The 27,279-nt window shown below is 39.8% G+C and overlaps 1 protein-coding gene across 2 annotated transcripts in view; it reads left to right on the top strand.

Annotated features, from left to right (window-relative positions):
• LOC121872957 (sodium/bile acid cotransporter 7-like) overlaps positions 1-27,279 on the top strand; it is a 46,731-nt gene that overhangs the window by 10,652 nt on the left and 8,800 nt on the right. For both annotated transcript variants that reach the window (XR_006090179.1, XM_042376102.1), the window contains exons 3-5: positions 18,976-19,126; positions 19,632-19,884; positions 24,581-24,709. Coding sequence is in view for 1 of the 2 variants with exons in the window: in XM_042376102.1 (XP_042232036.1) it covers positions 18,976-19,126; positions 19,632-19,884; positions 24,581-24,709 (533 nt within the window). In the remaining variant the exon portion in view is untranslated. The remainder of the gene's footprint in view (positions 1-18,975; positions 19,127-19,631; positions 19,885-24,580; positions 24,710-27,279) is intronic.

Here is a 27,279-nt window from a genome sequence, read left to right as displayed (position 1 = left end):
TAGAAAACAAGCAACCATGTATTAATGATTCCTTCACTGCATGTGGTATTTCATAATTTACATTAAGTGTGAAATTTTAGTTCTCTTTTTATAGAAACACACAGAACAGACGGTTTGTAAAGAACCTTAAATAACTGCCACTGGTTCTGTGGTGTGCCCCGAGTCCTTGACACAGTGTATGTGTCAAGGACACAGGGTCATCAGAATGATGTGTCCAGTACCAGTCTAGTCCAGTTTAATGCTCAGTCAAATGCCTCACACTCAATGTCATGTACAGTATACAGTTGGTTCTCATATTTGGCTAAATTTTGCCTTATTTACCCTAATTTTTTGGCAAATTACTATTTGTAATAAAGCAACATCCTAGTAAACCAACGAAAATAACACAGATAAAGTTAAATAAAAACTAAAAACAACACAGAAAAAGTTTATAAAAAAAAATACACACAAACCAAAGACACAGCAATGTTGAGCTTGGGTGGATGGTGGGTTGATTCCGAGGCTAGAGGTGGGATAGTTGGATGTGGGCCCATCCTGGGCCACATCCATAAAGTTCTGGCTGTCTCAGTGCGTGGGCGGGAAGGAACTAATGGCGCTGCTAGCACCACAAACAACTAAGAATTCGAGTTTCCTCCGTCGATATTTGAAATTGTGTACCAGGGTAGTTTTTTTTTTTGTGTCCAAATAAAAAACGTTGAATTAAAAACTCGCGAAATTTGAGAACCTACTGTAATAAATATGATTTAAGATGTACAGTAATCAGTCTTTTGCTACACACACATCTATATTGATTAACCATTTCTGACTCCTATGCAGCTTTATCAGTTAGAAATAAGAAGCATTAACATTTTAATTTATGAAACAGTAACAAGTACCGCTATACAAGGTTCCGGTTCCAGGGTGGATGCTGGATTTTATGAGTGAACGGAAATACAATCAAGAAAAATGAAACACAAAAAAGTCAGTCGACTATGAAAACATTCACATTTTATTTAAATACCATTAACAAGTACAGGTATACTCCCTGACTTACGACGGGGTTAGGGACCGACATCCAGGTCGTAAGTCGGAAATGCTTAAATAACACATAGAAAATCGAAAATTTGGGTCTCTTTTTCTTCTCAGCACCACAAAACACTCACTTTTAAGCTTGCCAGCCATTTTAAAGTGAATTTCAGATGAAAATTTTGTCTGTGTACTGACTTTGGACTCAAAAATACATAATTTGACCACATTTTGGTATTACTAAGTGCGGGCGGACATAAGTCGAGTCGGTCGTAAGTCGAGGAGTACCTGTATAGGTAAACCTCAATAAATGATGTCTCATTCAGCAATATTCCGCTTTAATGATGGTTACGAATTAAGACCATCTAGCTGTATACGCTAAGAAAAAAATTGACTAACAATATCCTTCGAATATCCACTGGTTTGTGCAAACTAGGGCTTGTATATTCTCAAAGTAATCACTGTCTTACAAGGATTCCAGCAATGCAATTTATATTTTTCTATTTCAAGTCAGTGACATTTTAAGGAAATAATATGCACCACACATCTCTCACTTCACTTGTCAGCCCTACCCGCGCTCCGCCACATGCCAACCCGCGCACTACAGCCCTGCACTCGATTCTTTGTCAATCGTATATCCGCCATTGCACTGCTCCACGAATATCGGTCAGCATTGTATATTGTACTTATTGCCATTTTTTCTTATAGTGAGAGAGCAGCACTAACATTTCGATTGAACTGCGATATGGTAACAGAAGTGATATTTTTTTGTGTTTTTCTTACAGTAAAATGTTTTGCCTCTGTTGTGAAAATGATGTGAGCAGTGTCGGCTGCGATCATTGTTTTTACGTTATCACCGTTCGTTGTTTTTGTGATGAGTGATTTTGCGCTGTTTTTGTGACTGTGAAGTGAGTAGCGTAACTTTGAAATTGTCTGGGAAGGTCAAAGCATCCAAGACAACCGTGTCTCTGAGGTAAAGCTTGACATTGTGAAGTGGCATTAGACTCCCCAGAGGCATTGTGGGAGTCAGATTGACATCTCAACTCCACCTACAAGAGTTCCCTTAGCCTTGAAGGGGACATGTGATGATGACCAGGCTTGTTCTTAATGGTGTGGCGAGTGTCGTTTAATTGTTTTCTATTGATTTTATATATTTTTTTTTTTTTTACATGTGTGTTTGGGGACTGCCTGGGAACATACCGGTATTCCATTGAACCTTATGTTATAATGCTCCCTATCTGCGACATTTCACTTAGCAATGGGTTTTTCAGGAACCCAACCCCATCGTTTACCGAGGTTTACCTGTACTGTACACAACTTCCACTGATTTTTATAGGTATACAGTTAGTTCTGCTACAACGCGATAGTTGTGTTCTTGTAAAATCTCGCGTTGTAGAAATTCACGCAATAGAAATAACAGGGCTTATGGAGAAAATAGGGTTAGATGCAGATTACTCTAAATCTAAAAAAAATTTAGTACAGGTTGACAATCCCTTATCCGAAATACTTGGGACCAGATGCATTTCGGTTTTTGGAATTTTTCGATTTCAGAATGGTTAGTTTTTTTTTTTTTACACAAGGATCAGCCCACCCGGGCACAGGTCACTGATCCACATTGGGGCCTGGGGGCTAAAATATAATAATAATAATAATAATAATAATAATAATAATAATAATTCATAGGTCTAGGTCATGTTTCTCACTTTTGATCTTTTTTTTCATTCTTGTATTTCTTTATTATTATTATTATTTAATTATTACAGTATTATTATTATTATTATTATTATTATCATCATTCTTATTTTATTTTTGTGTATTTTTTATTAAAAATTTTATTTACTATAATTATTATTATTATTACTGTATTATCATTATTATTATTATTATTATTATTATTACCTGTATTATTATAATTATTATTACTATTACATTTTCACCCCCCAGGCCCCGATGTAGGTCAGTGACCTGTGCCCAGGTGGGCTAATACAAAAAAAAAAAAAAAAATTTGCTCCACAAATTTTTTTTTCGGTTTTCGGAATTTCGGATAAACGGTTGCCAACCTGTAGATAGCCTAACACAAAGGATAGCACAGTCTAAATAAATGTTACATTCATATCTAATAATGAAATCATACAGTAAATGTAATACTTAACCTTGAAAAAATATGAATATAACTTGATGGGGGAGAAGGGTGAGGTTGAGGAGTCATGCAGACGGGGGTTGAGAGGTGTCATCGTCATCATCAGTATCATTATCATCAGGTGCAGTTTTGATTGCATGGTTGGGACGAAAAAAACGTCTAATTAAAGAAGTGGATGGCTGTGGTTCAGTGTCTTCAGACTGCTTCTTGGGGGTTGACTTAAAAAGACATCTAATGTTTGCTGCTTTGCCATTTTTCTTCTTTCACAAAGAAGCTGTTCATAAGGTGCCAAAAAAGATTTAACACCACGAACTACAATCCTGCTCCGTTCTGCATTGTAGTCATTGTCTTCCAAGAGCTCCAACTGGTTATCAACTTCCCTCAGGATAGAAGACAAAAGAGAAGTGGGAAGCTCTCGTGGTTTTGCATCCTGGACTTCTTCATCTTCGGCATCTTCAATTTCCCCAGCAGCAGTATTTATAGGAACAGATAAATTTGCAAAAAAAGGATGAAATTTATAGAGTTCCTATCAAATAACACTTCACAAACAAAACACATGAATCAATTGAACATGTGATGTCGAACGTGAACTGTAAACACTGCATAACCCCGCGCCAAGCGACATTACACTTAAAACGTTCGAGTGGAATCGCGTTACAGCCAACACGCGTTCGCGTTTTACAAATATCGTTCTTCTATTCACCAATCGTGTTATAGCCAATTCGCGTTGACAAAACACGCGTTGTAGCAGAAATGACTGTACTTATATTTAAAAAAAAAATCACTTATTACAAGGTGTCTACTAAATTCTCAATTTTCAAAAGTATGACATTGTAGGACCTTTGTTCCTTAAAAAGTAGGACTTTTGTATATTAGGAGTTTACAATAACTTAGCAGTTATTTCAATCCATAAAATAAAAACTTGTACAGTGGTCCCTCGGTTAACGAGTTACCTCCCCCATAAGATTCTTAACTTTGGTTAACGAGCAATCCCTCGATTAACGAGTTTTTTACGAGCTGACCTCAACATGTTTTCGCTTGCACTTGGCGATCAACCAGCTGTAGTATTAGTCCGCCAATACAGTAATCGGTTCTAGGGCTTAAATTCCTTACTATTTTAGTAAATATCAAGAAGTTTATACTAATCAATAATTTTAAAAGTTTGATATTAAATTTTTTTGTCATTTTAACAATTATTGAACATAATTGAAGGTAAAGTCACTAGTTTCATGTGCGCCATCCAGCCTGCCAACACACCATACAGGCGTTAGTCTCTCTGTGTTTTCAGTGGAGGTAACATCTTGCTTGAGACTCTCTCAACTAAACGCTTCTTTCTGTTTCCAAGCAAATTATTGGTCATTTTGAAATGTATTTTACATATTGACAATATATAGCGCAGTGCAGTGTTATTTTAAAGAAAATATTCTTTATTTACAGCAAGTTTAAACTTAAAATATCACGTGTTGACATTGTTTGAATCCAGCATGGGGTCTAAGAGATCAAGAAAAGTGATTTCAATCCAAACCAAGCAGGAAATTATTAAGAAACATGAAGAAGGCATTAGAACAAATGCGCTATGCCAAGAATATGGCATGTCGGCATCAACTGTGTCGACAATTCTTGCACAGAAAGACAAATTTAAAGAAGTGAAAGTGAGAGACAAATCTACCAGTGTTTAAAGGTAGAGCCCTAATTGCAGAAACAGAGAGGTTACTTCTCATCTGGATTAGGGAAAAAGAGATGAAAGGTGATTCAGTTTCTACTGAATTCATTTGTGAAAGAGCCAGGGATATTTACGAACATTTAAAGACAGATCAACCTGGTTCTTCAGGCACAGAATTTGAAGAATTTCGGGCCAGCAAAGGCAACTTCCGCTGATCCTGAACTAACACTGGCACAGTTCTGGAAGACACAATTCAACATCCCGGAGGCTGTAAAATTTATTGTCATCATGGCAAGAAGTCTCCACTAGATCCCTCAATTCTTCATGGAAAGCACTGTGGCCATCAGTAGTCCATGATTTTGAGGGATTTCAGGATGACACAGAGTTGGACCAGGAGATTGTGTCCATTGGTCAGTCATTGGGCCTTGAAGTGGAAGAGGATGATGTCGAAGAATTTGTGATGTCTCATGAGGAGGAACTTACTCCTGATGACTTGAAGCAACTGGATGAGATGTTAGAGGCTGACAATGGTGAGGAGGAAAGGGAAAGTGATGACCATATGTCAACTTCAGAGTTGAAAGATGTGATTTACCACTGGGAGAAGTTCAGGGAACTGGCTTCAAAGCACCCAGATGTGGAAAAATCTAAACTAACTTTGTGTCATGTTGAGGACACAATGGTCTCCTACTTTAAACATAAGTTAATGATGAGGAGGAGAGATGCCCCACAGACCACAATTGACACTTTCTTCAATAAAAGGCAGAGGGAACAAGATGCTATCCCTCAGCCTTCCACTTCAAGAAGGACAGAGGATGACGCTAGCCCTCAGCCTTCCACTTCAAGAAGGAGAGAGGATGTTCATGGTGGAGAAATTGTCAGTCCAGAGGTTCCTGACATTTTCAAGAAGCAGTAAAATGCTTCACTTCCACTTCCTTCTCTTCTCCCTTCTCCACCTCCCACTTCAAATTCACATCAGCATCATCACCCAGGAGCCTTCTACATACACACCTCAAAGTAAGTGTAAATTTCTAACATTTTTGTTCAATTTAGGAAATTTTCGGTGAGCTGGAACCAATTACCCAAAAACCCATTGAAACAATGGGTTCGGTTAAAAAGATTTTCGGTTAATGAGCAACCTGCTGGAACGGATTGTGCTCGTTAACCAAGGGACCGCTGTATAAGTTTTAATTTATGGTCCCCTACCCAATTTAAAGGCCGGGTAAATTCAGAACTTCATTATGCATTCTTGGCAACTAATAACGATTATTATCATTATTACTAAATAACTTGAACAAGCCACTCCTGGGAAGGTACAGTCACAATCGAAATTTTGACCCCCCCCTTGTCTGGGTGTTCACCGAGGCCAGGGTTGAGGTAAGGCTGGGTGATTGAACGCAGACATTTTACCACCACAGCACTCCGAGACTCAAAGCACACGAGCATGGAAGGAAATCTTTACGAATTTTGACGTGACATGCACCTGCATAACAAAATTTCATTCATAACATTGTTGGCACACATAACAATAGCAAGTTAGGAGTGAGGCATGAGAAACTTGGGCTGTTCTCAACCCTTTATATATGCTGCCCTGATGATTCATGTGTAATACGAGGACTCGCATCTAGTGGTTCCAAGCCAGTGTTTTGGTACCGGGCAAAGTTTTTCATGCTCCAATCTTAACATATTATTGTTTGTGTGGCAACAAGGTTATGAATGCATTTGTTATGCACGTTCATGCCATGTCAAAGTTCGGAATAAGTTCCTTCCTGTGCTCGTGTACTATGAGTCTCGGAGTGTTGTGGTGGTGGAATGTGAACCTCACCATCGTAGTGCCTCGTTACCACATTGCTGAACTAGTCTGCATCTGATTACCCAGCCTCACCTCAACCCTGGCCTCGGCGAACACCCAGCCAGGGGGGGGTGTCGAAACTTTGGATTGTGACTGTACATAATGTAAGAACAATCACTGCAGTGACCCCAGAAGCAATGAAAATAAAAAAATATCCAAATTACCTTTTAAAATAATTATTTACTGTATTTGTCAGTCATACAATTAGGCACAAGAAAGGTCTGAACTGGGATGAGGACTGGCCTTTTTTTTTTCTATGTAGAGACAATTTTTTTATCATGTTAGACCAAATAGGCATCAATAAAACATTGAAAATAAACCAAAAATAGAACTGTATACTAACACCTTTACTTGGATACTGAAATAAAGAGTCACAGTGTCCACCTGTCCTGTCAGCAAGCCAGCCACTAGCATCGTCCACTTGCCTAGCTGGCCAGTCAGTCATCCACCTGCCCAGCCAGTCGTCCACCTGCCCCGCCGGCCAGCCAGTCATCCACCTGCCCAGTCATCCACCTGCTACCTCACCAGCCAGCCAATGGCCTTCACCTGCCACCTCACCAACCACCTAGTGACCTTTACCTGCCACCTCACCAGCCAACCAGTGACCTTCACCTGCCAACTCACCAGCCTGCCAGTGACTTTCGCCTGCCACCTCACCAGCCAGCCAGTGACCTTTGTCTGTCACCTCACCAGCCTGCCAGTGACCTTTGCCTGACACCTCACCAGCCTGCCAATGACCTTCACCTGCCACTTCACCAGCCAATCAATGACCTTTGCCTGCCACTTCACCAACCAGCAAGTGACCTTCGCCTACCACCTCACCAGCCAGCCAGTGACCTTCACCTGCCACCTCACCAGTCAACCAGTCACCTTCACCTGCTATCTAACCAAACAGCCTGCCACCTTCTCTTGCCATATCATCAATAACATTTTCCTGTCGCCACCACAGTCAGCCGGAAGACAATAATATAAATTAAATGAAACAAAACACAAATGCGCTACCTGTTTCCATTTTACAGCAAATGAGTTGAAGCACTCCATATGACACAAGAAAAGAAAACCACTTAAAAACCCCTTGCCAATGAGCACTGAGGAATTACACAAACTTAGGGAGATCACATTCAATTTTACTTTCGAAAGGGAGAAGTAACCATGTAACTCATCATGACTTAAGGGGAGGAAGCTGTGGTTCCTCAATACTAAGGGAGAAAGGAAGGCCGTGTAGCTCCTCATTACTAAGGGAGAGGAAGGCAGTGTAGCTCCTCATTACTAAGGGAGAGGAAGGCAGTGTAGCTCCTCATTACTAAGGGAGAGGAAGGCAGTGTAGCTCCTCATTACTAAGGGAGAGGAAGGCAGTGTAGCTCCTCATTACTAAGGGAGAGGAAGGCAGTGTAGCTCCTCATTACTAAGGGAGAGGAAGACAGTGTAGCTCCTCATTACTAAGGGAGAGGAAGGCCGTGTAGCTCCTCATTACTAAGGGAGAGGAAGGCAGTGTAGCTCCTCATTACTAAAGGGAGAGGAAGGCAGTGTAGCCTCATTACTAAGGGAGAGGGAAGGCCAAAATTTCTCATTACTAAGGGAGAGTGAAGGCCGTAGCTCCCCACATTAAGGGAGAGGAAGGCCGTGTAGCTCCCACACTAAGGGAGAGGAAGGCCGTGTAGCTCATTACTAAGGAGAGTAAGACAGTGTAGCCTCACATTAAGGGAGAGGAAGGTGTAGCTCTCATTACTAAGGGAGAGGAAGGCCGTGTAGCTCTCATTACTAAGGGAGAGGAAGGCCGTGTAGCTCTCACACAAGGAGAGGAAGACAGTAGCTCCTCACTAAGGGAGAGGAAGGCTGTGTAGCTCCTCATTACTAAGGGAGAGTAAGGCTGTGTAGCTCCTCATTACTAAGGGAGAGGAAGACAGTGTAGCTCTCATTACTAAGGAGAGGCGCCGTGTAGCTCTCACATTAAGGAGAGAGGAAGGCCGTAGCTCTCACATTAAGGGAGAGGAATATGTAGCTCTCATTCAAGGGAGAGGAAGGCCGTAGCTCCTCATTACTAAGGGAGAGGAAGACAGTGTAGCTCCTCATTACTAAGGGAGAGGAAGACAGTGTAGCTCCTCATTACTAAGGGAGAGTAAGGCAGTGTAGCTCCTCATCACTAAGGGAGAGGAAGGCAGTGTAGCTCCTCATTACTAAGGGAGAGGAAGACTGTAGCTCCTCATTACTAGGGAGAGTAAGGCAGTGTACCTCCTCATTACTAAGGGAGAGGAAGGCAGTGTAGCAGGAAGGCAGTGTAGCTCCTCATTACTAAGGGAGGATATGTACAGTAGTTTCCCTGTGATCAAGGGAGAGACTTCAATACCCCGAATTAGTGAGACACTAATACCTCATGATTAAGAGATTTTGAGGACTCAATTAAGGGAAAGAGTGCGATGTCTCAATTAAGGGAGAGGCTGTGATGCCTCAATTATAGGAGGATGTGATGCCTCAATTGAGGAAGAGAGGCTGTGTTGCCTCAATTAAGGGAAAGACTGTGATGCCTTAATTAAGGGAAAGACCGATGCCTCAATTAAGGGAGAGGCTGTGATGCCTCAATTAAGGAAAAGAAGCTATAATGCCTCAATGAAGCAAGAGAGGCTGTAATGCCTCAATTAAGGAAGAGAGGTTGTGATGCTTCAAGAGTAAGGGTGAGGGTTTAATGCCTCAAGAGTATGGGGGGGGAGAGCCTCATGAGTAAAAATGTGTTGGCTTCACGAGTAAGGGGGGGGCATTGATTCCTTTCGGGCAGGGAGGGAGGCTTTGATGCCTCAAGAGTATGGGGGGGGGATTTGCATGAGTGAGTGAGGGAGTCTTTGAAGCCTCATGAGTAAAAATGGGAGGCTTTGATGCTTCACGAGTAAGGGGGGGGCATTGATTCCTTTCGGGCAGGGAGGGAGGCTTTGATGCCTCAAGAGTAAGAGGGAATATTTAATGCCTCAATCAAGGGAGGGAGGCTTTAATGCTTCACAAGTAAGGGGGGCTTTGATGCTCAAGCAGGGAGGGAGGCTTTGATGCCCTCAAGAGTAGAGGAATATTTTAATGCCCCCCAATCAAGGGAGGGAGGCTTTAATGCTTCACGAGTAAGGGTGGGAGGCTTTGATGCCTCCTCACGAGTAAGGAAGGGAGGCTTTGATGCCTCCTCACGAGTAAGGGAGGGAGGCTATGATGCCTCCTCACGAGTAAGGGAGGGAGGCTTTGATGCTTCACAAGGGGGGACGCTTTGATGGCTTACAAGTAAGGGAGGGAGGCTTTGATGCCTCACAAGTAAAGGAGGGAGGCTTTAATGCCTCACAAGTAAGGGAGGGAGGCGTTGATACCTCACGAGTAAGGGAGGGAGGCTTTGATGCCTCACAAGTAAAGGAGGGAGGCTTTGATGCCTCACAAGTAAAGGAGGGAGGCTTTGATGCCTCACAAGTAAAGGAGGGAGGCTTTGATGCTTCACGAGTAATGGAGGGAGGCTTTGATGCCTCATGAGTAAGGGAGGGAGGCTTTGATGCTTCACGAGTAAGGGAGGGAGGCTTTGATGCCTCACGAGTAAGGGAGGGAGGCTTTGATGTCTCACAAGTAAGGGAGGAGGGCTTTGTTGCCTCACGAGTAAGGGAGGGAGACTTTTATGCCTCATGAGTAAGGGGTGGAGGCTGAGATGGAGAGAATGAGGGTGGGGGGCTGATTTTTCTGACTAGGGAGGGGAGGACCCAATGCTCCTTCCTGACCAGGGAAGGGTACTTGCAGCTTAAGGCCCAAATAAAATACTACCAGGTATAACATGGTCAGTACCGAAATACCATACATTGGTTGGTCTTGAGCTGGAAGATTTTTTTCATTATTCATCCTAAAGTAAAAGGCAACATACCTGAAAAGTGTGCAGATGTCCCTCGATGTAGCTGGAAAAAAATTATTTATTATGACAAAAATAAGGCAACATACCTGAGTAGTGGTGTGCAAAATGTCCCTCGATGAGCTGTTAAAAGTCACTTACCTGCAAAGAAAAGTAAAATTTAGAAAATACTGACAACCATATCTCATCCCCTATCAAGCAGTACCTAACTACAGTATCTCCTCGACTTACGACTCACGACAACCCGGACATACGACGGCCATGGTCGTATAAAATAATTTTCACAGTACTGTACTTATTTTCGAGTCCCAACGCGAGTGATCGCGCTGTGTACTGACAAAATTTTTGTTTGTAATTCCCTTTAAAATGGCTGGCAAGCGTAAAAGTGAGAGTTCTCATGGTGCTGAGAAGAAAAAGGGACACCCATTTTAGAATTTTTACGTATTATTTTCGCCTTTTCGACTTACGACCTGGTCGTCGGGACGGAACCCCATTATAAGTCGAGGAGAGACTGTATAGCTCTTCCCTGCACAGCATTGTTCACGAATGAAATAACCATGATGCATTTCAGGTTAACATCAACGTAATTTCCACTGAAATTTTCTAAGCCATACTTATCCACAAGCCCTCTGCTGTACAGTATGCATGCACATGCCCAGTTTTTCCTGAAAACCAAATCTCAAAACCATAACTGTTCCCTTGTTTATGTCTTACATCATAAAAGAAAAAACTTGGGGGAGGGGGAGAAAAATTGACAAATAATAAATTTTCATAAGTTATGCAATTACTTTCTATATCAAGGTTTCCAATACAGCTCTTTTCTGCCTGCATTCCAAGCTGGTCAATTATAAAGTACAGTACTGTACGTATTGTCCAAAATAAGTCAGTCAATTAATACTCACTTTCTTTTCTCAAGCTGGTCAATTATTAGGAACTAGGCCCTACTAATGAGCAGGTAAAAAACTAATTTATTTAAAAGCAAAAGTACAGTACAGTACTGGTAATTTTTTATGTGAAAGATAAATAAATCAATAAAATACAAGTAAAATCAAAATCAAAGTACAAATGAGAAAATATTAAATTTAAAAATAAACCAATTTTTTTTAGCTACAGCACTTGACCTACAGTACTTGCAGTGGTTCAATCCCACAAAATTGCCATCATCTCAGGGTTTGGCAACCACAGTCCAACTCGAAAATGTTTTTGTTCCGTTTTCATCAATCCTCCGAGATTTTACATCACTGATTACCCAGTTGATCGCAAAGTTTGTCTACATATATAATAAATGTAATAGGGTTATTGGTATTTTTATATTTGCCCACAACCATTTTTATCTTGTCTACATGTTTCTATACAGCATACTGTATTATAAAAAAAATCCATAACCAGTTTTTATACTTTATCTAATATACTATATAATATACTATAGGACTAGCCGTGTGTCTGTCTGTCTGTCTGTCTGTCTGTGTGTGTGTGTGTGTGTGTGTGTGTGTGTGTGTGTGTGTGTGTCTGTCTGTCTGTTCTGGGCAGCCGAAACGGCCCACGAAAGACTAATTAGAAAGGTAAAAGCACATGGCATCAAAGATAATATCCTTAAATGGATTAGGGCGTGGTTACAGGACAGGAAACAGCGAGTGAGCATTAACGGCACTAAATCCCATTGGAGCAACGTCACTAGTGGAGTTCCCCAAGGCTCAGTACTTGGACCAGTATTATTTATTATATACATAAACAACATAGATATCAGCATAGACAGCAACATAAGTAAATTTGCTGATGACACCAAAATAGGACGTGTTATTAAATCTGACGAGGACTCCACAAAACTACAGGAAGATCTAAACAAATTTTTCGAATGGTCTGAAAAATGGCAGATGAAATTCAGCGTGGACAAATGTAAAGCACTCAGTATACGAGATGTAAACAGGGAACCAGTTACCAAATGAACAACGATGCCATTGAGAAATCCGACTGCGAGAGAGATTTAGGAGTAATGATAAGTAGGAACCTTAAGCCAAGTAAACAATGTGTATTTGCTCGAAACAAGGCTAATAAAGTACTGTACTTGGGTTCATACAAAGGAGTGTTAGTTACAAGACTAGCGAGGTCATCCTAAAACTATATCTTGCGCTTGTGAGACCTCACTTGGATTACGCAGTTCAATTCTGGTCACCTTATTACAGAATGGATATAGAATCCTTGGAAAGAATTCAGAGGAGAATGACAAGGCTAATCCCGGGCATTAGGAACCTTGAGTACAGAGACAGGTTGAAGCATCTTAATTTGCACTCCCTCCAGAGACGTAGAGTGAGAGGCGATATGATAAAAGGTGTATAAATGGAAGTCAGGACTGAATAAAGAGGACATTACAAAGGTACTTAAACTATCCAACCAGGAGCGAACTCGTAACAATGGTATTAAATTAGACAAATTTAGATTTAGATGCGAAATAGGTAAACACTGGTTTGGTAACAGAGTCGTGAATGAATGGAACAAGTTACCAAATATCATCATTAACTCGAATACGGTGGATAGCTTCAAACATAGGTTGGATGCTCATATGAGCAATAGGGGTTGGGTGTAAATGGGACTACCCAGTATGGGCCAATAGGCCCGCTGCAGTTTCCTCCATTCTTATGTTCTTATAAATAGGGGAATAATAGTAAATAAATATGTACATATCTAAATGAATAGCAATCTGGATTCTAATTCTGAAAAATAAAAAAGATGACACAGCAAACTCAGGTGACAAGCTGTTACTCACCTTATCCTTGGCGGAGTCCTGGCGTTAGGGCTGTCTGATCTTACTACAGTACGTATAGTCAACCACATTCCACCGTACCTGGAAGAGTACCATTGGTTAAATTCACTCCTACCATTCATACAAACTATATGTACACAGTATCCTTTAAACAGGGATATTTCAATGTCACATAGTTCTAAGCTCATAGAAAACTAACAAACCAAACCTAACAAAATATTGCAATAGCTTTTATTAATTTCAATTGCTTCATTTTGAATTATAGGTGAGCCCAGAAATCAAATCCTTGCCCTTTCAAAAAATATAAGTAATATCTCCCTTGGCCGGAATCCCTCAAACCCAGAACTCTTCGATAGTCAGAATTTAAAATTTCTCAGAAAATCGTTCCCAAAGCTGGAATTTTACGGAAGATATTGGAAGCATAATGTGTTGTCTAATGATAGACCCTGTTGCCATATGGCATCACGAAAATTGTGACCAAGTCCCAGGTTGCTGATCTGACTTTCTGCCTCATTTACACACAATTGCAGGGTCTCAATTGTTTCTCTTACTTGGACAACACAACATACATAATGTATATCGTTTCTCACTCTTAATTTATTTTTTCGTTTTTGTATTTATTTTTGGCTAATATTATTATTATTATTATTATTTTATTTTTATTAATTGTAATAATAATAATAGATTTTATTATTATTATTATTATTATTATTATTATTATTATTATAATAATAATAATAATAATAATAATAATAATAATAATAATAATAATATTCCCCCCCCCCCAGGCCCTGATGTGGGTCAGTGACATGTGCCCGGGTGGGCTAATCCCCAAAAAAATAAATAAATAAATACGGGCCTCTGGGGCAGATGGCGTTGGTATGGTCTCTTTGTTTACCGAATACGTTGTTGTGGATTCCTCCCCTACAAACGCTGTTTGTCGCTGAGTAGCCGACCCTGCAAATTCCCCAGTGTATGCCTCGTGGTCTAGGTCAACCAACGCCGCCTTACATGATGAAGGTCAACTATTAAGCCACGCCTACCTCCGCTATATAAGACCTGACCTCGTGGTGACCTACCTCTCTCTTTCTACCTACAGCCAGTCTTCAAGTAACACCACCTCCTCTGCTCCTGCCTGGCGGCCCTCGCTCCCGCCGGCGAGCATGGCGACCCACATGCTGGTCCTCCTCTGAGCAACCTCACCAACCAGTTCTCTCTACATCATGCTTGTAACCACGCTGCCACTTCCCAGCACCAAGCTGCACTGTACATCCAATACAACATGTATACAGAGAGCACATTATAAGTTTCCTTTCTCCATCCCATCCTGAGTGTGAACCAAACATATCGTACCCCACAAATGGTGACCCCAGGAGATTCGCACTAACACAGGATGGAGGAGAAACCGATCACTCTCCCAGTCTTCAAGCAACATGGAAGACTGGCTTATCCACACAGAGGCAGCTCTCATCGGCTCTACAGCTACTGTCTCTACACCGCGGGTTAGACACCCTAGAGCAGCACTGCTTCTCTAAGCAGACACCAGCTCCTCTTCCTGCCCCAAGCACCACGTCCTACCGACCCCAGCACACCCGTCCTGCCTCAGACGCCCCCCCGGCCCAGCAGTACCCCCTGCCACTGTCCTGGACCCTCCTCTGCTCCTGCCTGGCAGCCCCTGCTCCCGAAGCAGCCCTGCGCCTGAGTGCGGCCCCACGCACCCTTTTTTTTTCCCTCAGGTACTCCCTGCTACTGTCCTGCACCCTGCTGCTGTCGTGGACCCTGCTGCTGTCATGCACCCTCTTCCTGACGCAGCCCCTGCTCCTGACCCAGACCTACACACCCCAACAGGCGCATCTGAGGACTCTGTACCTGCCGCGAGGGAAGCACAACATTCATCGCCTCCACAACCCTCCTTCTCCCTCTCTCCTCCCACAGATCTGTGTATCTAGACAAAGTTGACTCCACTAGCGGCTGGCTCATCCACGCCCTCGCTGTTATGTCTCATATGTGGCATACAACACAGCCGACAACAAGTCTCCTGCACCGCCCGTTCTGCCTCACATGTGCCATGCAACCCTGCAGACAACAAGTCTCCTACACCGCCTGGAGGGAAGGGGGAGTATTGTAGTGGATTCCTCCCCCTATAAACGCTGTTTGTCGCTGAGTAGCCGACCCAGCAAATTCCCGTGTATGCCTCGTGGTCTAGGTCAACCAGCGCCGCCTTACATAGAGGTCAACTATTAAGCCACGCCTACCTCCTCTATATAAGACCTGACCTCGTGGTGACCTACCTCTCTCTTTCTACCTACAGCCAGTCTTCAAGTAACACCACCTCCTCCGCTCCTGCCTGGGGGCCCTCGCTCCCGCCGGCGAGCATGGCGACCCACAAGCTGGTCCACCTCTGAGCATCCTCACCAACCAGCTCTCTCTACATCACGCTTGTAACCACGCTGCCACTTCCCAGCACCAAGCTGCATTGTACATCCAATACAACATGTATACAGAGAGCACATTGTGAGTTTCCTTTCTCCATCCCATCCCGAGTGTGAACCAAACATCTCGTACCCCACAACGTCACCTACTTTGGTTCTGCCTGTGTTCCTATCGGGACACCCAAAGAAACTCGTCCTATTTCCATATTTCATCGATTCCCTCGACAAGAGGAACAGTTGAGTGTATATATAATGCATAATTAAAACTATATGAATGTAGCTAGGATGAATGAAGTTTTGGAAACCACGAAAAGTATAATTTTAGTTCCACAATAAAAAAGAGATCTTTTGATGTGGAATTGCGTCCTGTTTTAATAATATTCACTGGAAAATATTAATGTTATTCATAGAATGTTAAAAAAAAGTACTGGCATTTAAGTAAAATACTATTCGGTGTTATTCGTGTTTTGATTAGCAATTCCTTTTGTAATCTACCATTCACAATTATATACATATACGGTACATAGGCCTAGTGTTCAAAAACGTATTAAAATGTTTTATGTTAATCATTTGCTATGGTGATATTAGATGTACATTGATATAAATTACCGTAATTAATATGAATAAAAAATAATACAATGTCCAGCAATCTATTACCTGTGCTTCCTTCAACTTATATCACTAACTACAATACATAGCACATTTTGAACGATCTACTTGTCGAGAAAACAAAAAAGAAGTTAATGTTTAATAAACTAAGAGAACGTAACAAACATATAATAGAAATAATAATTATTAATAACAGAAGAAGCAGAGGTGGTGTGTGAGATTGACACCCCACCCCCTTGGAGCGAGTGTTCAGCTGGGGCCTTGTCGATAGATGGCGCTGATTCCGGCCTTGCTGCACATGGTTAATTCAATAGCTTTCGTACGAGTTTTCCTATCTTTCATGTACAGTATATAGTCTTAGTATAGTCCCCACCCGTCGCGACCCCCTTGAATTTTAATTTATTTCCAAGATGTCTCCCGTGAGCAATGGCTGTGGTGTAGATTACTTCCAAGCAATTGCAAGATTTCACGTTGAGTGGCGTTGAAATTCCTCCAGGAACACGTTGTTTTGCCAATTGAGATTAAGTGCACGAACTGTAATCAGCTCTGTAGTTATCAAGCTGTACCTTTGGTACTGTGGAAGGACGACCCCCATGACTCCAACTCATAGTCTTCAGAGTCTAATTAAGGTAAGCACTACTGATTACAAAACTTAAAATCCTAAAAATCCATGGATAACCTCAACTCTATTTTACATAGGTTAGGTTCCCCTACCCACAACTTCTTGGATCCCCCCTTTTGATATTCCTGGATCCGCTCGTCTTAGATTTGTCTAACTAAATTATTGATTCCAATAATTAGATTCCTAAGATCCCCGGATGACCGAAACTAAAACTTTACCAAAATTTTAATTGTGCATCTAAATAGCATACAACTTCCGATACTTACACCGTTACCAACGAACTTCAGCATTCAACGAACACAACACTTTCCGGCTTCCATATGCACCGGCACACTTGTAACCTATCTAATTCTCACTTATATTGACCAATTACGTTTTACAACTAATCCGTGAAACAGTACACTTGCTTTTCCTCGATAAAATGCGAGAGTACTCGACCGTACGTAGTCTTGGGTTAGTCAATCGACACTGACTGACACCTGACAACTTGGCTCCAAGATTCACCGTTCTGGTAGAAGTATCCGATTCCGCCGACACTACTTAAAATGTTTTTGTCACATTCCACCCTTTTCCGTAATAAAATGTGCAGTACAGCCGTAATCTATGGCTAGAATACCAGTACTACAGGTAACATAATAATTTAACATTTTGGACACTGATAACGGCTAGTTTTAAGTTTTCGAAACCTCTTGTATGTCGTCATTTACGTTTCAATGTATTGCCCTGTGTTGAAAAAATCATAATTTATTTAGCTCCACTGTCCACCATAAAGCAGTATATATAGAGAGGAAATTCTCAATTTTATTTCACAAAAGTTTATTCATTGTATGAGAAAACAGTCACATGGCAGGAATAATAGTAAAAATTATCATTACATCACGATACAAACAAATTTGCATACAAAAAATATTGTTACCTAGATCTTTTCTTTAATTTGCATAATTTCCATAACGAATAAAAAAACGGCATTACCGTGAAGCAGGTGGACAGAATGTGGGATCTGTAAACGTCTCGGAATACTGGTACAATATTTATTAATAGAGTATATGCTTGTCACTTGTGATGAACGATTACCACGTGTGTTAGATTGAGTATATATATATATATATATATATATATATATATATATATATATATATATATATATATATATATATATATATATATATATATATGTGTGTGTGTGTGTGTGTGTGTGTGTGTGGATCCACACTGAAAACGTGGATAAGATAAATCTTGATAAAATCACATAGGAAAAAGGGAAACAGTAGAGCACCTTAGCTTTCGTCTTTATTCAAGACATCTTCAGAGGCGGCTAAATTGCAAGGACCAAGAAAGGCTTAAGTACACAGGGTGACCTGATTAGATAAGAGGTCAGGTCATAAACATGACATCCACTAATCCGCACACCAACACCACCACACACATAAAGGAGTTTAAAAGAAAGGCGACGTAACTAGTCATGTTAAGTCAGGTAAAAAATATGGGACCAACTAATCATCTTTCCTACATCTAACTCCAAGGTTTTCAAAGCATTTTTAACCTTGGGGCCACTGACAAATAAATTTGTGTAACATCTTATCAATTTTGTACTGACCATCACTGAGGTTTAAAGAATTCAATTCTCTAATCAAACTTGCTTCAACCAGAAGTCTTTCTGTGACACATGACGATTTATACACTTCTGAGCTGTTTTCCCAATCTATGGGATGATTATTGATCCTAACATGAACGAACAGTGCACTGCTTTCAAATGCTGTTCAATATTGTACTTGTGCTGTTTAACTCTGAGTTGCAATGCTTTCCCAGCCTGTCCTACATAATTTCCATTACTCACTTATTGTTACTGGAAGCATATAATGTTTCAGTGCATTATTTACAGTGTTTAAAAAGTTTTTACCACCTATTGGCAGGATCATGTTGCAAAATTATCTTAAATGATGAAAAATTCTTTATAATGTAATGTATTCATTTCTAACATGTTTCCAGACAGTTATTATCTAAAACATACAGTATTACATATTTTTGTTAGTCTTCAGGTTGTAAGTTGCATGCCACCACCTGTGTCATCTGCTGTTATTCTCACAAAAGCTTGTGGAGGAAATAATGCAGCAGCCATCTTTAACTCTGTTGTCGGCAGCTTCCTTGGCCTCTTTTTGACCCCACTGTCTCTAAGGCTATGGGTGGGTGATAAAGTTCTCTAGTAATAGTATGTTAGGGTTAATCCTTATTGAAATTTCCAATGGTATATTTTAGTTTAGTTCATCAAGTTGTATTGGTCTCAAATTGTCATATACCCCTGTACTCTTTATTTTGGTGCATTTGAATTCAGTTATGGCTAATGTATACTATAGTTAACTTGTGCAAAATTAAATTAAACCAAGGATAAATTTATAAGCAAATACTTCCTAGTATTATAAGTTCCAGTCCTAAATCAAATGAGCCCCAGTCTTAATGAGTCCCAGTCCTAATGAATTCATCTCATTGAATCCCATTCCTAATGAGCCCTAGTCCTAATAAGTCCCAATCCTAATGAGCCCTAGTCCTAATAAGCTCCAATCCTAATGGGACCCAGTGCTCCTGGAACCAATCTTAGTACTCAGGTTGGGGCCTACTAGGACTGGGTACTTCATAACCACCATCTTTCAGTTCAGCTCACACTAATATTGTTTTGATTTCCTACAATAGCTTGGTATCTCGGCATCCATCCCTGTCACCAGTACAATAGTGCAGCTCGCTCTTACTGTTCTGGTTCCTCTGACAATTGGTCACTTGATTCGGAGAACTGGATACCACCGAGTTCTCATGCCTCCAGGATCACCTTTAGGAACTCTAGGGCAATGGATGCTGCTCCTCATCATTTATTCAACATTCTGTGACATGTTCAGATCAGCAGAATTAGAGGCAGTTCTTCCTAGGGTGGCATCTGCAGTCCTTATAGGTCAGTAATAACATATCAATTGTTATAAATCAATACTTTATTTTTCAAATCTAGTACAGTCATTCCTCATTTAACATGTTTGATGTGCTCTAGAGAAGTACCCTCTTAAGATTACGGTGGATATTTTGCCGTGACTGGCTAAGTTCCTAGTATTGTTATTTTACCATGAAGCGTGAGTGCACTCGAATTGGCTAATCGTCCATTATTGTACTGCCGAACAACTCAAGAACGATATATGTCCGTGGTGTAGATTGAAAAATGGCGTATGACAGCATGGCGGTGGTACTCCGTGTGGGTGATGAATTTTTTACTTTCAAAGCAGTTGAAGACGCTATTTCTGAGTCCGTAAGGTCACAAAATGTTTCCTATTGGCATTTAATTCTTGTCTTCGACAGCTCAGTCAGAGCATAGTTTGAAAAGGGAATCTTAGGAAATGGAAATGAGTCCGGAGTCTTAGTTTCACTCGTCAAAGTGTACAGTAACGGAGTTCATTGAAATAGTTGGGTGAGTGGAACTCGGAGCTGGGTGAAGGAGGAGTGCAGGACACTGACGCTCCCTGGCATCAGTCCAGCATCTGAAACTCCTCCACGCACTGGTAATGTCCAGCTCCGTGCTATACCTCACCACATTAAGTGATTTTGACTTAGTTAATAGTTTGAATGTGCAAATGATACAGTAACGTAACTGATGTGTTTTAAGTGAAGCATTCTCACGCCCTTAGCGTCCTTTTGAAACGTTGACGTTCACGTCAACAAACTCAGTCCAGCATCTGAAACTCCTCCACCCACAACTTCCTCTCGGCCAATAGCCTTGTAGATTGGGACAACCTCCACACTAGTTTGGGGAGATGGATGAAGGCTAGTAAACTCGGGTAAATTCGTGAACACGAGCCGGTGCAGGCATGCCAGAAGGGCTAATCTCCCAAACAACAGAAATTTGATTCAACTCAGTTGCTGTACATTTAACTATGAAACTCTATATCAATGGTAAGGTGAATTTCTTATGTCTATTTTTATAATCTAATCAGAGATTGAGCTTGCCAAGAAAAAGTGAAATGGATGTCAAATACTCACACTAACAACACTACATTTACAGAATCAGCAAAACTACAAACAAGGAACTATTCATGGGGATCCGTAAGGTCTTGGAGATTTTGAGTTTGACAAGTCTTTCAGGAGATTAATGACTTTCTTAAATAGACAACTGACACTAACTAAACTACAAACATCAGATTCTCTGATGTTTGGGCATCAAAATAGTTAAATGTACAGTTGAATCAAATTTCTGTCATTTGGGAGATTAGCCCTTCTGGCATGCCTGCACCGGCCTGAGTTGTTAGATGCCCGTATATAAACGTTTACACAAGGAAGACTCACACGCCAGTGACTACCTCAAAGCTTCTCCAGGTATGTGAACGATTGTTTCCCGCTGTCATGTAAAGTCAGTTTAACTCAGTTGAATTTTGTGAATATCAGTATTCATGTTTTAACATCGTGAAATGATCATGTGCCAAGTATAATTAAAGTAAAGTAAGTATCGTCTGTATCGTTGCCAGACGTATAGTTATGTGAAGTTGAGTTAGACATTTTAACACGCTTGTGACTTTTCCTCAACGCATCTCCAGGCACAGAGTGGGTGTTAACTGAATACCCAGAATACAGTAATGTTATAGCAAAATTGTATGAAATGAGGAGTTGCTATTCTGCATTCTTCTCAACCTCTGAAACCCATGAATACTCAATTTTGTGTATTGTGTAAAACATGTACCCGTACAGTAATATAATCTAATTGTACTGTACAGTACAGGTATTCAGTACTGTTGCATTTGCTACTTCCTCAGTTAACAGTCCAAAAAGGATCATTTTAGTTTTCAATACTATACTACAATATACTTTTTTCATCCACCTCATTCTTTTCTCTGATCTCTTAAAATTATTCAACCTGTTCGAAAAAAATTCATTTTTCTAATTGCTTTTACCTATTACTTTATATAAATGAAACCATTATTTATTTCATTGTGTGAATAGTAGATATCCCCAGTACATAATATGATTTGTGATAATCACATAATTATTCAGCAATGAAATTGCAAAAGAAAATTTTTAAAAATAGATACGTACAGTGCATTTACCCCAGGTGGGGCGCAAAACTGCCTGCTCTACACGCAGAGGTGTAAAAGTGCGTGGGCCACCAGTGATACTGATGTTTCACAAGGAATCTGTCCACCCACCTTATGTGGCAGACACACACATCAAACACACGCGGCCACATGAGTGTAAATCACCTGGGGTACATGCACATTTGTCGATCTTTGGATCTATTTGACACACCCCCGCAGCCACATGTGTCTGCCACACTGAGACGAAATGAGGTGGACAGATTCCCTGTAAAACATCAGTACCACAGGAGGCCCACTCAATTTTTCACCTTGTGTCGAGCAGGTGATTTCATGCCCCACCTGGCAAACACTCACATTTGTCAAACTTTGGATCTAAAACTGTCTTAGGATTGGCAACCACAGTCTTCCACTGCAAACGTTTTTGGGTTGTTTTTACCAAACCTTCTGGATTTTGCATCTCAAGGAGCCACAGCTTTTACTTTAATTCATCCTTCTCAGTCTCTGCCTATTATGCCTTCATCCTTAATTGTATGGCCATACTATCTGATATTCCATATTCTATAAGTTTCAGGTACAGTATATCTCTTGATGTTTTTGCCAATCATAGTACTACTGTGCTTCTTTGCTTTCCTTTCAATGTAACTTATTAGTAACATTCTCTGGTACCGAATTGTTCTAAGCTGGCTGCACGCTAAGCCTCCTGGCTTTTTAGGTAACAACACAAATATCTATTTTTTTTAAATCACTGGGAAAGTCTCCTTTGACACACTGATCAGAGATAGTGATAGGAGAGATTAAAGTGAGTAAAGAGACTAATCATCAGACATGACAAGGAAATGAGGGGACTTGTTGTTGATGAGGCAAATGACTTTAGTGAAAGTTTAATTAATAATAATTATAGAAAGGAGTCTGGTGCACCACTATACTCATGAGAGCAGTGTTGCATGCTGCTTCCTGGATATCCATGCCCATCACTTTTAGTTCTTCCTTTATGCCATCCTTTTATTTTTTGGGTTTTCACCTCTTTTTTCCCTAATATCTATTTCCAAGTTATATACTGTACTCCTTTTATCAATCTCACTTTCCATTTCCCATTATGTTCATACTGTACCACCTTAGCAAACACTTCATTCATTTTAAATTTCCATTTGACTTCTTGATTCCTTGTTCTCTGCACTATTAGCCCCACGTACGATTCCTGTTGTCAGTGATTTGCTTCCTTTTGCATCCAGAGGCCATGCTTCTCTTCCATTTAGTAATAATAGCTCAAGAAAAATTTATTCAGCACCAAGTTTGCTTCATTTGGAACAATTATCTTAACATTCTTTTGTTGCTTCATCTGTTACTTTCCTCCCCACTACTGCTGTAGTTTATATTTCATCACCCATTGTTCTACTCACTGACACAACCACACCCAGATACCCTGTATACCCTGTATTTGAAGCATCTCACTTCCTCCTTTCTCTCTCCATTCAGGGTCAAATTCATTTCTTGCTCGCTCTCTCTCTCTTTTTGCTACATACAGTCAGTTCTGCTATAACACAATAGTTGTGTTCTTGTAAAATATCGTGTTATAGAAAATCGCGTAATAGAAATAACAGAGCTTATGGAGAAAATAGAGTTAGGTGCAGATTACTACAGTACTCGAAATCGAAAAAAAATTAGTAGTTAGCCTAACACAAAGGATAGCACAGTCTAAATAAATGTTACATTCATATCTAATAATGAAATCATACAGTAAATGTAACACTTTACCTTGAAAAAATATGAATATAACTTGATGGGGGAGAAGGGTGATTTTGAGGTTGATAACATCGAGCTTCTCTTCAAGTGTTATATCCTTTCTTTTACGATCATCACCGGGAATTCGATCACCAGAACGCTTTTTGGAGATATTCTTCTTTACCATATTCAGTTAATCCCACAAAATTGGAGAAATAGTAAGCAAAAATCGCGTTACAGCAAACAAGCGTTCGCGTTATACAAATATCGTTCCTCTATTCATAAATCGCGTTAGAGCAAATTCGCGTTATCAAAACACACGTTATAGCAGAACTCACTGTACAGTATTTTCATCATTTTACTTTTATTCACAAACAGTAACATTGGCGACTTCTTATTGCAAACCAAGGCATTTTTATCTACAAACAACAGCTGACACACCTCCCATTTGTTTCCTGTAGTCTTGTTTACCAGTCTTGTTCTCTCTCCAGTACTCTTTCTTTCACCTTTCTTGCTACTACAATGTATATCCATGAAAATATTAACCATCCTTTGTGACACATCCTGGAAATAAACCTACTGTACTTAGGGAACCAGTTTCCTTCTTCCTGACTTAGACACACCCATCATTCTTCCTGTAAAAATTATGAATGGCATTCAACAAATTCCCATTTGTCTGGCACATTTAAATACCTCAATATTTAGTTGTGATTAATTGTTATGTAGTTGAACATGTATGGTCGTAGCTTTTAAAGGAATTAACTGCCAAGCATTCCAGTACATGTACAGGGTACAGTACTTTTTTCTCATTGTTATTCATTTAAATTTTTTCATATTACTGTAATATCATTTCAGTGCTCTTCATGCAGTGTACTCTTCTGTATGTAACCTGGTGGATATCTCACCGCTGGCTGGTGGGATGGTTTTCCCGGGGTGACACCCTGGCCATCATGTTCTGCTCCACACACAAGTCACTAACTCTGGGTTTGTATATACGTGTACATGTAATCTAAATCTTTTCACTGGATATTTAATTTATATCTATTTTTTTACTAAGGAACTTACTGTTGCCAAGTAAAATAGTATTTGTACTTCAAATATTATAACCAAAGCTAATCATGTTAGAAAAAACTAATTGTTTACAATTATTGTTCACTTTTCCACTAACACATTGTCTCATTCCTTTCTGCAGGTATTTAGTTTTTATCTTCTTTGAATCTGTAGTTAATCATCTCATAGAAAACAGTTTATCATTTTATTCTCTCATAGTAACTCTTAATATTTCTGTACATGATCACTCTCCTCTTTACCATATTAATAACACTCACACTATCCCATTTCCTGTGTACAACTGTCTCTTCCCTTCCCTCAGCTCATAATGCTTTACTTCAATTTAAATCTCACTTCAGTATGAAGTGCAGTTAGTGCAGGCACATAAGGCTCAAATTGAAGGCATTAAGGTGATACAGTACTTATATAGCAAATAGGCTTCATCACAAAACCTTATAGTACAGGTTGTACCTCTCTAGTCCGGCAACCTCGGGACCTGACCGGTGCCGGACCATGGAAATTCACCCTTTTCCTGGATAGATAGTGACTTGTGCTTATGCTTGGAAGCACTAGCACCACTTTCTCTGCTTCATGGTCTCTTTGAAGACGTATTGAAGGGTTAAATGTCGTACAGTAGCTTCTCAAATTTCGCGAGTTTTTTAATCAACGTTTTTTTATTGGAACACACAAAAAACAAAACAATTCAAAATTTTGACGGCGGAAACTCGAATTTCGACGGGTTTGAACGGCTCACCAATGTTCAGACGTGCACAATCGTGTAAACAGCTTCATTTCTCTTATGTACAAAGGATTCATTATTGTTTATTACTGAATGTCTTTTTGAGTGAATTAACGTTTATGTGTGCAAAATGAGCAATACAATTCATTAATAATACATAGAATATTAAAACACACGAGGAGACGAGACGGCTTTGTTTTCGTTGTTTACAAAACCAGTGACTGACTGGTTCTACATATAAAACTGAAGAAAATAAGACCCTGGTTGTAGCTGTAGTAAAATTAATATGGTTGTTTTAAGTAATGTTATTTAATGTTAATAAATGGAACAATAGAAGTAGCTAACGATAATGGTAAAAAAAAAAGAGAGATCGTGTATGTAAGTGCGCACATGTGAAAACATATCGTCATTACTCTACATAAGAATATGAAAGCAACACTTATTTACCGTTCATATATATTTTAATTAATGTTTCTGATTTTTTTTTTACTTAATTAATGTTTGTGTGTGCAAAATGAACAATGCAATTCATTAATACTATGTGGAATATTAAAACACACGAGGAGACGAGACGGCTGCCGGCATTGTTTTCGTTAATGCTTACAAAACCAGTGACTGATATAAAACTGAAGAAAATAAGACCCTGATTGTAGCTGTAGTAAAATTAATGTAAAAAATTTAATATGATTGTTTGAAGTAATGTTATTTAATGTTAATAAATGGAACAATACAGGTAAGTAGCTAACCATTAATGGTAAAGAAAAAAAATGAGACTGCGCGTATGTAAGTGTGCACATGTGAAAACATATCGTCATTACTTGTAGGTAGTAGGTAGCAGGCAGCTACCAAACAGGGAGGTACTACCGCCTGGGAAGATATTGGAAGCATAATGTGTTGTCTAATGGTAGACCCTGCTGCCATATGGCATCACGAATATTGTGACCAAGTCCCAGGTTGCTGATCTGACTTTCTGCCTCATTTACACGCAATTGCAGGGTCTCAATTGTTTCTCTTACTATTGACAACACAACATACTGTTCTTGTAGCGTTTCTCACTATTGATTTTTTTTATTATCATTATTACAGTGTTGTTATTGTTATTGTTATTATTTTATTTTTCCTTTTATTATAAAATTTATTTACTATGACTTACTGTATCATCATCATCATCATCATCATCATCATCATCATCATCATCATCATCATCATCATCATCATCATCATCATCATCATCATCGTCATCATCATCATCATCATCATCATCATCATCATCATCATCATCATCATCATCATCATCGTATAATCATCATCATCATCATCATCATCATCATCATCATCATCATCATCATCATCATCATCATCATCATCATCATCGTCATCATCATCATCATCATCATCATCATCATCATCATCATCATCATCATCATCATCATCATCATCATCATCATCATCATCATCATCATCATCATCATCATCTCATCATCATCATCATCATCATCATCATCATCATCATCATCATCATCATCATCATCATCATCATCTCAATCATCATCATCACCTCAATCATCATCATCATCTCAATCATCATCATCACCTCAATCATCATCATCGTCTCAATCATCATCATCGTCATCATTATCATCATCATTACCATCATCACTATCGCCATCATCATCATCATCATCCTTATCATCATCATCATCAACATCATCCTCATCATCATCATCATCATCATCATCATCATCATCATCCTCATCATCATCAT

This window comes from Homarus americanus, unplaced genomic scaffold, assembly GCF_018991925.1.
Source record: "Homarus americanus isolate GMGI-L3 unplaced genomic scaffold, GMGI_Hamer_2.0 scaffold11022, whole genome shotgun sequence".
In the NCBI taxonomy this organism is placed as follows: Eukaryota; Metazoa; Arthropoda; class Malacostraca; order Decapoda; family Nephropidae; genus Homarus; species Homarus americanus.
The sequence above is the reverse complement of the archived record's forward strand: the minus strand, read 5'-3'. Positions and strand labels throughout refer to the sequence as shown.